Source organism: Impatiens glandulifera, chromosome 4 (assembly GCF_907164915.1).
Source record: "Impatiens glandulifera chromosome 4, dImpGla2.1, whole genome shotgun sequence".
NCBI lineage: Eukaryota > Viridiplantae > Streptophyta > Magnoliopsida > Ericales > Balsaminaceae > Impatiens > Impatiens glandulifera.
In genome coordinates, this window is record NC_061865.1 from 59,927,063 (window position 1) to 59,942,062 (window position 15,000).

The following is a 15,000-nucleotide window of genomic DNA, read 5'->3' on the forward strand; positions in this document are numbered from 1 at the left end:
ACATGAAGACAATGAAAGTGGTTATTTCATTACGTGTTTTTATACGATATTTTTATCGTTGGAAATTATGATAAAAATAATTAAATTCATTAAGGACGTGTGTTGTACTAAACAAGGTATCATGTTATTATCAAATGATAAAGTGATATGAAACACTTTACATCTACAAGTGTAAACGAATATATTTACACTTGAAAGTGCAACTATATGGGTGAAAATCTTTTAACGAAAAATATATTTTTTGTGAAATATGTAATCGTTTACACGAAAGCACAATAGTTCAAAGATATTTTGTCTACTAGTTAGCCAAGTAAACAATATTTTCACAAAAGAATATTTAAATGATAAGTATGTATGAATGACTATGCTTATTAGAAGATATTTCAAAATTGTCTAAAAGGAAGTTTCTAATTATTGTGACATGAAATTAGACAAACTTAGAGTAAATGAAAAATTTAGACATGCACGTCTTAGAATAATGTCAATAGACTGTACTCTCTAATAGAGTTATCCAATTTGACTATATTAGTCAAGAATAATATTGTGGATCCACTAACCAAACTATTGAATAGAGAGTTAGTTTGAAAGTCTTTTAAAAAATTAGCCTACTATAAGTTAGTAAGAAGTAAAACCCAACCTTTGCAGACTGGAGATCCCAAGAACTAGGTTCAATAGGACAACCTAATTGTAATGACTTGAAAGTTTATTGTTGAGGATTAATCATATAACAAAACAATATATATTTTGACGAGGATAAAACATATCGCTTTTAATGACTCTTTATGAGCAAAGAGATCACCTATGTGAGGGAGAAGTGAGGTCAATTCGAAAGAATTGCACGGCTCAATTCTAGATTCTCTCACATAACCAAGCGCATGTTTCATGGCCAAAACGAACACAACCATGAGAGCTAGATATGTATCAGAAATAATTCTATGTGAAAGTATGTAATTGTTTACACAAATGACAGAATAGTTCAAAGACATCGAGTCTACTAATAGGCTAGTAAAGTTATATATATACTTTCATAAGAGAAAGTTCAAAGGGTTACACCTACCTATCCTATATAGGATGCAACTATTGAACCGTTGAATTAATCTTTCAATTTTCCATTAATGTGGGGATTATTGGAATTTTATACTAATTTCATTAATTAAATGAAAATATGAATTTGGATAAATAAATAAAATGTAATTTAATCCAAATAAATATAAATTTATACGAAATTCAAATTCATATTTTTTTTTGAAATTTAATGTCAGTGGATAACATCGAATACTAATGGATAAGATCTAATGCCAAAAATCTTGAAACGTTAAGAGTTTGGATAAATTATTAGTTTTGTTGATTGATAACTGAATTTATTATGATGATTTAATTTCCAGCTATAAATATCACATTAATGTTGGAACTCTTAAATAAAATATCTCACATCTCTTCTTCACTCATTTCATTATCTCTCTAGAATTCAAAAGGTATTTCTTTGTTTTCTTGAGTGTTCTTCGAGTTTTTCATTCAACCGAGTATTTTTCGAGTTCTTGACTCTTCGTATTTCTGTTGAAATTCGGTGATTGATTCATTTACTTTGTCAAGTTCGATGCATAGTGATTTCGGTGTTGAATCACTCTTAGATTCGTTATATCCTATGAGACAGCCATCTGCGATAAACTCTAGCATAAGGGGAGACAATATAACTGGTTTAAGGAAAATGTGTTAAGCTCATGTCTCGAATCAATATTTTATTGTGATTTCTTTCCTTGTATATTCTAGTTTATTTAATTTATTTGTAACATCAATTTATAAATATATTTATGTAATTTCAATACAAGATTTTAACATATTATGGATGTGACTTGTGGTTAATAATGACCTTCATGACTAAGGAATCGTCCTTGGAAGATGGCATCTCGTTTAGCTTGAACATCTCTTGGTGAAGCCCATAACACTTGCGATGGGCGATCCGAATGGGAAATGTTGTGGCGTCAAGCATGGACCAACCTACAAAACAAACAACAAAGACAAGCAACATTGTTTTTAAAAAAAAGCCAGAATGTACTCATGGACATTTATCTCAACTATAATGCATACACATATTTACATAAATATAGTAGGCACATAAAGGCTTTCGACGTGGCTTGACCGTTCGGGAACGACGCTAGTTAGGTCTTGAGTATCGTAACCGGGATTTTGTTTCTTTAGAGAGCATAAAATATTGTCGACTAAAAGAAAGCGTCGTCTCAATTGGGAATTTCTTTGCATTCCCATGATGCTACCCCTCGAAAGGGACCTCGTTGTCGGGGAGAATGATCGATCACATGTACCTAGGTTCATCATCTTGCATCATCGCTCAAATTTGAACAAATCATTAGTCCTCGTTGTCAGCTGACGTCACACAACGCACATCGTGTGTCACATCCAAATATTATTTTAAATTGTGAAAAATTTAAAATTAAAATAAAGACTATAATGTGACAGACACGTGAAACATAGTGTTGGAGCTAATGATTCTAATTTTGAGCTCATCGCCCCATTGTTTCGAGATAATACTCTATGTACGTTGTAGAAAAGACGATATGTTTAAAATTTGAGTGATGATACTAAAGAATAAACCTAGGTACACCTCATTTTCGATCAATAGTTTGATTTAAAATTTTATCAACTTTCTTTTTTATACATTAAATTCAAATAAAATCAAAATTATTTTTATTTGATAAATTTTAAATATAATATTAATGATAATCATGATAAAATATTAATTTTTAAATAATTGATCAGTCTAATTAGATATTTTTTTAAATTCCCAAGAAGCCCAACTGAAAATTATTATTTATTAAAAAAATGTTTGGGTTTGAATAAAGACATAATGCAACCTTTTATAGTTTAAAACATAAAAGAAACCATTACTAACCAAAGATAGATAATCCATTAATATCATACACCACAAAACATACATCTCCTTCCGTTTTATTTCAACATCCATAACACATGACATACAAAGTCTGATATCTTCCCTACACACAGCTTACAAACTCATGGTTGAGATCAATTCAAACAGAGAAATTTGTCTAAGCCCTAACGACGGCCTTGCAGACCAGAGGGTGTTCCATCTCCATGGAAAGCTTAAGAACCTCAGACAAATCAACAGCTTCATCCTCGACAGGCATCCATTTGAAGTTCTGAAGCATCTGTCCAAGCCATAGTTGAACAGTTGCCAAACCCAAGGCTTTCCCGGGACAAACCCTCCTTCCGGCGCCGAAGGGAGCCAACCTTAGATCAGAACCCATGATGCTAACTTCCTCCTCAACAAACCTCTCGGGCCTGAACACGGCGGCGTCAGCCCACACCTTCTCGTCGTGGGTTATAGCCCACATGTTGACCATGGCAGTAGTTCCGGCAGGGATAAAGTGACCGCCGGCGAGTTTGGTGTCGTGAATTGCCAGCCTTGCCCATGAGAGCAGAGGACCCGGAGGATGCATCCTGAGTGTCTCTTTGACAATAGCCTGGAGGTATGGTAGGTTTTGGATGTCCTGGTCGGTTATCGGTCGGTTTAGGGCGTCGATTTCGGCCTGAGCTTTGGATTGTATGTCGGGGTGAAGGACCATTCTTGCGAGAATCCATTCAAGGAGAATGGCAACTGTGTCTGTTCCTCTGAAAATCATTTCCTGAAATAAATAAATAAAGAGTCGTCAGTCAAGTCAGAGAGAGATTGAAATCTTGTTTACTCCATCATATCATATCATATGCTGCTGCTTATAATTAATGATTCTGATTCCAATGTCGACTTAATTTGGATACAGATTAAGAAGAAAAAAGAAGAATATATTACCCAAAGAACAGCAATCATGTCAGAGTCACTGAGCTTGTTCTCATTCTCCAAATCAAGCAAAACATCAACAAAATCACCGGAGCTTTCGACGTCGGTTACAGCACCGTCATCATTCATACGCTTCATCTTGTGATCATCAATGATCTTACCAACAAAAACATTGACCCTGTCAACCAAAGCCTTGCATCTCTTCCTCACACCTTGAAGATCCATCCAACCCAGAAGTGGGAAATGATCGCTCCAGTTAAAGATACCCAACAGTTCATAACCTTCGCTAACAAGGCTTTCAAGCTGAGCAGACTCGGCTCTGTTTTGATCAAACTCGTAAGATTTCCCAAACACGGTCATCATCACATTGTTTAACGATCCGAAATGCAAGATGCTTTTGATTCCAACACGACCATCTACAGCCATGGAACTCTTCACCTGATTAACCATCTTAAGCCCAGCCTCAGCGCGGAACTCACCCGCAGCGTTGATACGTCTGGGACTGAACAGATAAGTGGCCGAAATCCTTCTCAGATTTCTCCAGTACTCACCGAACGGAGCGAACCCCATCGCCCGGTGAAAAAGAAGCTCGTAAGCAGATTCTTTCACCGGACGGTCGGCGAAGGCGGAGCTGCTCAGGATTTCTTTCGCCGTTTCGGGTTCCGACGAGATAATAAAACGGGTGAAACCGATCGAAAACGCCATGAGCTGGGTGGCCTTTAAGCTTTCGGACAGCTTAGCCAGGGCACGGTGAGTGAGAGAGCCGGTGAAAGTGAAAACAAGGCCTAGTAAAGGTAACCCGGATGGGCCAGGTATGGCGGATCCCTGCTGGGACCCTAGTCGGCTCTTGGAAAGAGCCCATGCTAGACCGCCGGGAGCTAGGAACAGAAACGAAACGGCGGCGAAGAGAGAAGCAAACAGGATGAAATCAAAGGTCAGTAGAGAAGTGTAACCGGCCAAGGGCCCGAACAGGGAGAGAATTTCAGGACTCATTATGGAAACTATGGAGAGAGAATTGTTAGGTGGTGCTGATGAGAGTGTGGAGAAAACGGGGGTTAAATAGGAGAGGGGATGGTCCCCCCTTTGTTAAGATTTAACCATAGTTAAAGAATTAAACTTATTACTTAAAATATTTATCTCAAGTTAAAATAGGTTAGTTATCTCTAAGAAAAGGATAAAAGCTTTATTATTTGATTTTTATCTAAAATATTTATTTTTTTATTATTATTTTCACTTAAGAAAGTTTTATATAAATCTTTAAATCAAAAGATTATATATATATTATAAAAAGTTATAAAAAATAGTAATTTAATATTAAAAAAATTATTATAAAATTCCTTTTTCATCTACTTTTTCACTAACAAAAAATCATCTAAATCTAAAATATTTAAATCAAAATTAATTATGTATATTATAAAAAGTTGGAAAAACAATAGGAACTTAAATAAATATTTTTTTTGTTTAAAATATTTTATCTAAGTGAGATAAAACTTTAGATAAAAATTAATTATATTTATTATAAAAAAATAGAAAAAAAATAGTTACTTATCAAATTGTAAAGCCTCAAATCGATCCTTCCTGAGAAAGTTTTCCTTACTTGATAATCGCTTTCGTAACTTACATGTCTCTCGAGTCTCAAGTGAGACGAGAACCAAAATATTAGAATTGACTAAAGTAAATTTAAAAACGTCGATTTAGACTAATTTAGACTTTTTTAAAATCGTCACAAAATTTACTACTCAAAGATTATGGAAAAAAATATTGAACGTGTTCAAACGAGATTTAGAGATTATATTATTGGTTCAAAGCTTGATTAGTTGTAAGAAATGGCTATGTCCCCGTGCATGTCACATTACGGTCTCTATTTTAAACTTTTGGCCATTTAAAAGAATATTAGTGTACGTCTTATTTATTTATTCAATCCTAAGACATCTGTCTTAAGATAAATCCAAACATAAACATGTGTCTAATTTTGTATTGTTATGTTAATAGAAAATTTGTCTACATCATTGGTCCTAAATCTAAAACAATAAAAAAAGTTCATAATACTTATAAACAAGTAACGAAGTCTCGAAAACAAATGTTTGTCTTTTTTCTTTTATAGTAGAACTAGGGGTGTTCAATATTTGGTCTGAACCGAATATTCGACCGAATTCGGATTCACCGAATTCGAATAAACCGAATTCGAATTACATGTTCGGTTTTCGAATCGAATTTTAAACCAATTCGAATTCAAATACGATTTTCAGTTTGGTTTTCGAGTTTAGGTTTTAACTCGAAAACCAAATCGAAAACCGAATTCAATTTTATTATTTATTTTTATTATGTATTATATAACTTATTACATATTATATATTAAATTATTATGGGCCTCCTACTATATCTCTAAATTAAATCCATAATCCCTCATTCATTTTTTCCTTTCTCTAGCTGTCCACATCTCTCAACCGCTATATATTGTCATCGTCGACACTATTTTACTTTCGTCGTTCAATTGTCGAATATATATTAGTGTTAGTCACTATGTTAAGTTTGCGTGATTTATATTTTTTTTTATAATTTAAGTAAATAAGATCTCTTTAACAACTTATTTATTTTGTTAACTCTTTAAAAAAATTTATAGGTATGTGATGTTCTTTATTTGGTCTAAACCGAATATCCGACCGAATTCAAACCGAATTCGAATTCACCGAATTCGAATTTATTCAAATCGGTTCAGTTTTCGATTTTGCTTAAAAAATTTAAAATTCGAAGAACCCGAACCGAAAACTCGAATAACCCGAAAACCGAACAAGATATTTTACAGCACAATATTTCCAAACGTCTTTAGGAGTTTTCCTTTTATTGGTATCTGAATAGGGATCACCTGTGTAGAGTTGTCCTCTAAATTCTCCCCATGTTCGGTCTCTGAAAAAAGGTCCCTCGGTGTGAAAATATTCTAAAAATATTTTTAAAACTTTTTCTATTTTTTTGGATTTTTAAAAAATGGTTTAGGTTTCCAAAATTATAAAAATAATTTTGAAAACTAAAAAGTAGAACCAAATAGATCATAGGACCGGTGCTCTCAGTCATATGTGTTATTTTCATCGGTCGGGGTTAAGACTCCCGATCCTAGGTCGAAACCCCCTCGGTTGATGTGCGGGAATTCTCGATTAGGGTGCTAAAGTCCCTCCCTCAATCGGGATGTTGAACTCTTCGGTCCGGTGCAACAATCCCTTTGTCGGGTGTAAAAATCCCTCAGTCGGGATGTAGAACTCCTCGATCCTAGGTTGGCCTAATATTGTCGGTCCTAAGTGCGAAGGATTCTCAGTTGGGTGTGGGAATTCTCAGTTCTAAGTTAGCCTTAGGCTAATTTTTCTCAGTCCTAGCTAAACCTGGACTATGTTTCTCGGTCCTCAAGAACACCAAATTGTAGGTTTGGTAATTTTGTTTTAGGCCCGGATCCTTTGATCCAAGGGCATGAGAAGCTTCACAAAGTTCCCAAGATCATTTTGAACATCATCCTGATGTGTCATCCAATCGGGAAAATGTTCCATTTAAACCAAATAGTTTTGTTACAAAAAAACGTGTTTTTTGTTTTGAGGTTGTAATGAAGCGCAATGAGTTTTTCAACATTTTCCTTATGCTTCATACGGTTGAATGAAACCAAAACATGAACACTGGTTGTTCAGTTGGACCAATTCAAGAACTAGATCTTTTTCTTATTATAAATTTTTAGTTTTTTATCAAACATGATCGAGATTGATTGGAACTGGTCCAAATAGGTTTATAACATCATTAAAAATATGTTGGAAAACTTTCTAGACTGTTGTGCTTGAGCAATAACTCAAGAACAATAAACCCGATTTTGAAAATTTTCAAATTCAAATTTTTTAGTTTCTGATTTAAGTTGATTGATAGGGTCTTGCTTCAATATAAAGTTTACAAACGATCCTAGAATTGTTTTTCAATCAATAAATCAAACAACCATGTAGTATATGAAACTGACACAACTGAAATATAATTTTTTTAATATAAATTGGTACTTCGAAATAGAGTGCAATGGAAAGCTTACTTGGAGTTAGAGAACACTCTTTAACTCTTAGTGAAGCTTCCTGAACGACTAGATAAGATCCTTAAGGCCTTACACGAAAATTCGAAAATTAAAAAAAAAACTTGAAACTTTAATGGCACACTTTTATATAGAGCTTAATTTAGGGTTTGAAAGTGAATCTCTTGCCTTCTTTTTTCTCACAGGAGGCTGTTTATAGCTTCCCAAGATCTTAATTTTAAATGCAAAAAAAACACGTCCTAGGGATTTGTTTGGTTGCACTTTTAATTTTCAAAATTATTTTAAAATTATTTTTAAAAGTGCAACCAAACAAACCACTAGGACTGTGTTTTTCTTGCATTTAAAATTATAAAATAATATTTAAATACTAGTATCTTTGATTGATGTCGATAATTATTATGGAAGGAACTAAAAATATCAATTTAAGGTGTTAGAATTAAAAAAAATAATTCAAATGGGCCTTTATGAAAATATTTTAAAATCCCTAAACAAATAGGTCTTAAGGCAGGTGTCGGGTTACAAATCGGGTTGGACGCACAGGTTTGAGTTAGTTTTAGCCTGGTTTTCTTAGTTGAAAACCAAACAAGAATGAATTCATTCTCAATCGGATGTAGGGAGTGGTTGGTTTTCTCTATCAAAAACCAGACCAAGGTAACACTTCTTTCGGTCGAATGCTTAGATTCCTCGGTCAAACATCAAGAATACCGACTGTAGGTTTTTGGAACTTTGATTGGAGTTTCCATTATTCGATTTGAAGGTATGAGTAGCTTCATCTAATCTCATGAATCATTTTTAACAACTCCTAGAGATATCAATCAATCATGAAGAAGTTCAATTTGATTTGAGAAGTTCTGGAGTAAAAATATGATTTATGGTTTTTAGCCTTTCATTTAGCAGTTAAAGCTCACCAATAGCTTCAATGTGTAGGTTAGAATGAAAGAAGACCAAAATATGAACATTGACTATCAATTTTAGCCAACTCAAGAATATGTTTTTTCTAGATTTTTAGAAATTTTTTATTTTTGAGTTAAACATACCTTAAAATAATTATAATTGATCCAAAATTACTCATAACGTCTTTTAAAAGATGTTAAGAAACTTTTAGGATTGAAATTCATAAGCTACAACTCAAAAACATTAATTCGATTTAAAAAAAATTAAAATCAAATTTGGTTTTTTCTATTAAACTTGATTCGTTCAAATTGATTTTAGGAGAAAGCTTTGAAACAATTTTAGGATCAAATTCAAATCAAGAAAATAGATAATCAAGTAGTAATCAAGACTGGTCAAACTAAAATGTAAAATTTTCAATTTGAATATGTAAGGATTAAAATTTTACTTACCCAATTTATAAATTGTTTTAAATAAATAAAATCAAAATAATTAAAATTAAGGCTAAAACATGATTAAATAAATAATTATATTAGTTATTGTAATAATTAAGCCCCAATTAATTAAGGTTATGGCAAAAAAAAAAAATTAAATAATTAGGGATAAATTTTGTACACATTTTATCTCAAATTAATTTTAAGAAGATTAAGGGAATTAAAATAAATAATTTAGGATCAATGTTGTATCCATTTTATTCCATATAAATTATTCATTAAACCCTAAAAATATACAAAATAAAATAAAATAAATGGACAAAATAAATGTCATATTTATTAAAAAATATTTTATATTTTGTAGGTTGAAAATGGAGCAAAAAGGGATTATAAAAAATAATTTCAAACAAGCTCTAAGCTGGAAAAGGGCAGAATCTGCTGCAGCCGAAATCTGAAGAGATCAATGCAATAGACCTCACAGCCATCGGATGAACGCTGTATTATCATCCAACGCACAATAGATAGTCGTGTCGCCCACTACAATGAAAGAGACGCGCATTCGCAAAGTAGAGGAACAATTAATGTGTGACTCAACGTCGTTAGCCCAGACGCAACGGAATGCCCAAGCATAGACAGAACACCCAAACATCCACGCTTTGGCCTGAAATGACGTCATTATCGCCTGGTTTGTCTTCTTCCTCGCGACGAACGACAATGATGAACAACCAGTGTTCATGTTTTGGTTTCATTCAACCATATGAAGCATAAGAATGCTATTGACAAGTTCTTTATGTTTCATTAAACCTTAAAACTCAAAAACAAATTTTTTATATCAAAATTGTTTGAGTTGAATGGGACATCATCCCGATCGAATGATACATCGGGATGATGTTATAAATGATCTTCGGTATTAGGCGAAGCTTACAATGCACTTTGATCAAAGGAATAAGGCCCCAATCGAAAACATCAAACCTGCAATTTGATTTTCTTGACGACCGACCAAGACTCTAACTTAGGTTCGATTTCCGACCGAGGAAACTTAGCCCATGTCAAGCCTAGAGTTAGTTTAGGACCGAGGAAAAATATAACCCTCCCCTACATCATACCGAGGAAAATTAACCCAGGTTTAGTCAAGTCTAGCCTATGATTAGCCTAGGACCGAGAGCTCTTTCCACCCCGATCAAGGTATTTTGCACCCGACCAAGGGTTCCCGAACTCCAACCAAGAACTCCCTCACCTCGATCAAAGAACCTTAGCCTAGTACCGAGGAAAATTGCACACAATACCAAGACCCCAAATTGCCAAAACAAACAAGGCCCATGTGGTAAGCATCCAGACCTAACAAAGCCCTTCCCAAAATGATTAGGCATGAGCGTGGATTTTCCCAAACCTTCCTCTAGCGATCTAAAAGAGAGAAAAAACTTGATAGTTTCTTCATTTGGTGATTCCAGGAAGAGAGGCGACGAAGAACCCTCGAGGTAAAAGACCAACAAACAATCAATTCATCCACGCGATCGTAGGGCCACCTAGAGAATCATGCCTCTAATGCTATGTAAGAGGTTGTCTTTTCCTTACGCGGTGTTGTCAAGAGGAAAAAGACAAAAAGTTTCATATTTGTTGTCGTGGAAATCATTTCAATCGAGTTTTTTCCAAGGTGATAACGTAAAACCAGGAACCATGCCATGTTTTTGACCGGTGCATTTTAGGAAGTTTCCTAAGGAAAACCCTAAAGTAAGACGGACATCTATTGTGTTGGGTTAGGGGGAAGATTTCAACAATAAGTGGAAGATTCGCTCAACATAAAAAAGGAGATCATAAAAACACACTGAAAGGTCTTTGTTTAGATACCGAACATGGGAAGATTTTAGAGGACAGTTCTACACAAGCAAAGAAAGACAATTCCTATACGGAGACCCTTAGAAGGAAAACTCCTAAAGTCGTTTGTAAATATTATGTTGTATAATCTCTTGTTGAGTGTGTTTTTATTGTAAAAGAAAAAAAAGACATAAACATTTGTTTTTTAGCTTTCGTTACTTCAAGTATTATAAGTTTATTTTATTATTTTAGATTTATGACCAATAACATAGACGAATGTCCCAATAACATAATGATACAAAACTAGACACATATTTATGTTTGAAATTATCTTTAGAGGGATTCCTTAATATTGAATAAATAAATAAGGTGTAAAATAATATTTTTTTAAATTACCAAAAGTTTAAAATAGAGACTGTCATTTGACATGCACGTGAGACATAGCGATGTAGCCATTTCTCATGTGTAACCAATCCTTGAACCAAAACTAGAATCTCTAAAACGCTTTTGAACATGCGAAATATTTTTTTCCATAATCTCTGAACAATAAATTAGAAGATGACTAAAAAAAATCAAATTAATTTAAATTGACGTTTTTAAATGCACTCTAATCAATCCTAACGTTTTGGTTACTCGTCTCAATCGAGAGGGATTGAGAGGAATGTGAATTATGGATGCGATTATCGAGTGATAAAAAAAATTCTTATGAATGATTGATTTTTGGCGTTACAATTTGGATCAAGTTACTAATTTTTTTTCTATTTTTTATAATTAATTTTTATCTAAAATTTTATTTGACTTAGAAAAAAAAATAAAAATAATTTTTTTAATAAATATTTAAAAAGTTCCTATTGTTTTTCCAACTTTTTATAATATACATAATTAATTTGATTTAAATATTTTAGATTTAGATGATTTTTTGTTAGTGAAAAAGTAGATGAAAAAGGAATTTTATAATAATTTTTTTAATATTAAATTACTATTTTTTATAACTTTTTATAATATATATATAATCTTTTGATTTAAAGATTTATATAAAACTTTCTTAAGTGAAAATAATAATAAAAAAATAAATATTTTAGATAAAAATCAAATAATAAAGCTTTTATCCTTATCTTAGAGATAACTAACCTATTTTAACTTGAGATAAATATTTTAAGTAATAAGTTTAATTCTTTAACTATGGTTAAATCTTAACAAAGGAGGGACCCATCCCCTCTCCTATTTAACCGCCGTTTTCTCCACACTCTCATCAGCACCACCTAACAATTCTCTCTCCATAGTTTCCATAATGAGTCCTGAAATTCTCTCCCTGTTCGGGCCCTTGGCCGGTTACACTTCTCTACTGACCTTTGATTTCATCCTGTTTGCTTCTCTCTTCGCCGCCGTTTCGTTTCTGTTCCTAGCTCCCGGCGGTCTAGCATGGGCTCTTTCCAAGAGCCGACTAGGGTCCCAGCAGGGATCCGCCATACCTGGCCCATCCGGGTTACCTTTACTAGGCCTTGTTTTCACTTTCACCGGCTCTCTCACTCACCGTGCCCTGGCTAAGCTGTCCGAAAGCTTAAAGGCCACCCAGCTCATGGCGTTTTCTATCGGTTTCACCCGTTTTATTATCTCGTCGGAACCCGAAACGGCCAAAGAAATCCTGAGTAGCTCCGCCTTCGCCGACCGTCCGGTGAAAGAATCTGCTTACGAGCTTCTTTTTCACCGGGCGATGGGGTTCGCTCCGTTCGGTGAGTACTGGAGAAATCTGAGAAGGATTTCGGCCACTTATCTGTTCAGTCCCAGACGTATCAACGCTGCGGGTGAGTTCCGCGCTGAGGCTGGGCTTAAGATGGTTAATCAGGTGAAGAGTTCCATGGCTGTAGATGGTCGTGTTGGAATCAAAAGCATCTTGCATTTCGGATCGTTAAACAATGTGATGATGACCGTGTTTGGGAAATCTTACGAGTTTGATCAAAACAGAGCCGAGTCTGCTCAGCTTGAAAGCCTTGTTAGCGAAGGTTATGAACTGTTGGGTATCTTTAACTGGAGCGATCATTTCCCACTTCTCGGTTGGATGGATCTTCAAGGTGTGAGGAAGAGATGCAAGGCTTTGGTTGACAGGGTCAATGTTTTTGTTGGTAAGATCATTGATGATCACAAGATGAAGCGTATGAATGATGACGGTGCTGTAACCGACGTCGAAAGCTCCGGTGATTTTGTTGATGTTTTGCTTGATTTGGAGAATGAGAACAAGCTCAGTGACTCTGACATGATTGCTGTTCTTTGGGTAATATATTCTTCTTTTTTCTTCTTAATCTGTATCCAAATTAAGTCGACATTGGAATCAGAATCATTAATTATAAGCAGCAGCATATGATATGATATGATGGAGTAAACAAGATTTCAATCTCTCTCTGACTTGACTGACGACTCTTTATTTATTTATTTCAGGAAATGATTTTCAGAGGAACAGACACAGTTGCCATTCTCCTTGAATGGATTCTCGCAAGAATGGTCCTTCACCCCGACATACAATCCAAAGCTCAGGCCGAAATCGACGCCCTAAACCGACCGATAACCGACCAGGACATCCAAAACCTACCATACCTCCAGGCTATTGTCAAAGAGACACTCAGGATGCATCCTCCGGGTCCTCTGCTCTCATGGGCAAGGCTGGCAATTCACGACACCAAACTCGCCGGCGGTCACTTTATCCCTGCCGGAACTACTGCCATGGTCAACATGTGGGCTATAACCCACGACGAGAAGGTGTGGGCTGACGCCGCCGTGTTCAGGCCCGAGAGGTTTGTTGAGGAGGAAGTTAGCATCATGGGTTCTGATCTAAGGTTGGCTCCCTTCGGCGCCGGAAGGAGGGTTTGTCCCGGGAAAGCCTTGGGTTTGGCAACTGTTCAACTATGGCTTGGACAGATGCTTCAGAACTTCAAATGGATGCCTGTCGAGGATGAAGCTGTTGATTTGTCTGAGGTTCTTAAGCTTTCCATGGAGATGGAACACCCTCTGGTCTGCAAGGCCGTCGTTAGGGCTTAGACAAATTTCTCTGTTTGAATTGATCTCAACCATGAGTTTGTAAGCTGTGTGTAGGGAAGATATCAGACTTTGTATGTCATGTGTTATGGATGTTGAAATAAAACGGAAGGAGATGTATGTTTTGTGGTGTATGATATTAATGGATTATCTATCTTTGGTTAGTAATGGTTTCTTTTATGTTTTAAACTATAAAAGGTTGCATTATGTCTTTTATTCAAACCCAAACATTTTTTTAATAAATAATAATTTTCAATTGGGCTTCTTGGGAATTTTAAAAAATATCTAATTAGACTGATCAATTATTTAAAAATTAATATTTTATCATGATTATCAATAATATTATATTTAAAATTTATAAAATAAAAATAATTTCGATTTTATTTGAATTTAATGTATAAAAAAGAAAGTTGATAAAATTTTAAATCAAACTATTGATCGAAAATGAGGTGTACCTAGGTGTATTCTTTAGTACCATCACTCAAATTTTAAACATATCGTCTTTCCAATTTGGCTAATATTTGCACATAAGTCTACAACGTACATAGAGTATTATCTCGAAACAATGGGGGCGATGAGCTCAAAATTAGAATCATTGGCTCCAACACTATGTTTCACGTGTCTGTCACATTGTAGTTTCTATTTTAATTTGAAAATTTTGACAATTTAAAATAATATTTGGATGTGACACACGATGTGCGTTGTGTGACGTCAACTGACAACGAGGACTAATGATTTGTTCAAATTTAGGCGATGATGCAAGATGATGAACCTAGGCGTACATGGGATCGATCATTCTCCCCGACGACGAGGTCCCTTTCGAGGGGTAGCATCATGGGAATGCAGAGAAATTCCCAATTGAGACGACGCTTTCTCTTAGTCGACAATATTTTATGCTCTTTAAAGAAACAAAATCCCAGTTACGATTCTCAAAACTTAACTATCGTCGTTCCCGAACGGCCAAG

General features: G+C 34.7%; 2 protein-coding genes across 2 annotated transcripts; one reads left to right on the forward strand and one right to left on the reverse strand.

Annotated features, from left to right (window-relative positions):
• Positions 1–3,049: 3,049 nt before the first annotated feature.
• On the reverse strand, positions 3,050–4,817 carry LOC124936324 (cytochrome P450 78A5-like). The gene is made up of 2 exons (XM_047476811.1): positions 3,827–4,817; positions 3,050–3,662 (listed from the first exon to the last, which is right to left on the reverse strand). The coding sequence occupies exons 1-2, from the start codon at positions 4,805–4,807 to the stop codon at positions 3,066–3,068; spliced, it is 1,578 nt and encodes a 525-aa protein (XP_047332767.1). The 5' UTR covers positions 4,808–4,817; the 3' UTR covers positions 3,050–3,065.
• Positions 4,818–12,286: 7,469 nt separating this feature from the next.
• On the forward strand, positions 12,287–14,054 carry LOC124936393 (cytochrome P450 78A5-like). The gene is made up of 2 exons (XM_047476891.1): positions 12,287–13,277; positions 13,442–14,054. The coding sequence occupies exons 1-2, from the start codon at positions 12,297–12,299 to the stop codon at positions 14,036–14,038; spliced, it is 1,578 nt and encodes a 525-aa protein (XP_047332847.1). The 5' UTR covers positions 12,287–12,296; the 3' UTR covers positions 14,039–14,054.
• Positions 14,055–15,000: the final 946 nt, after the last annotated feature.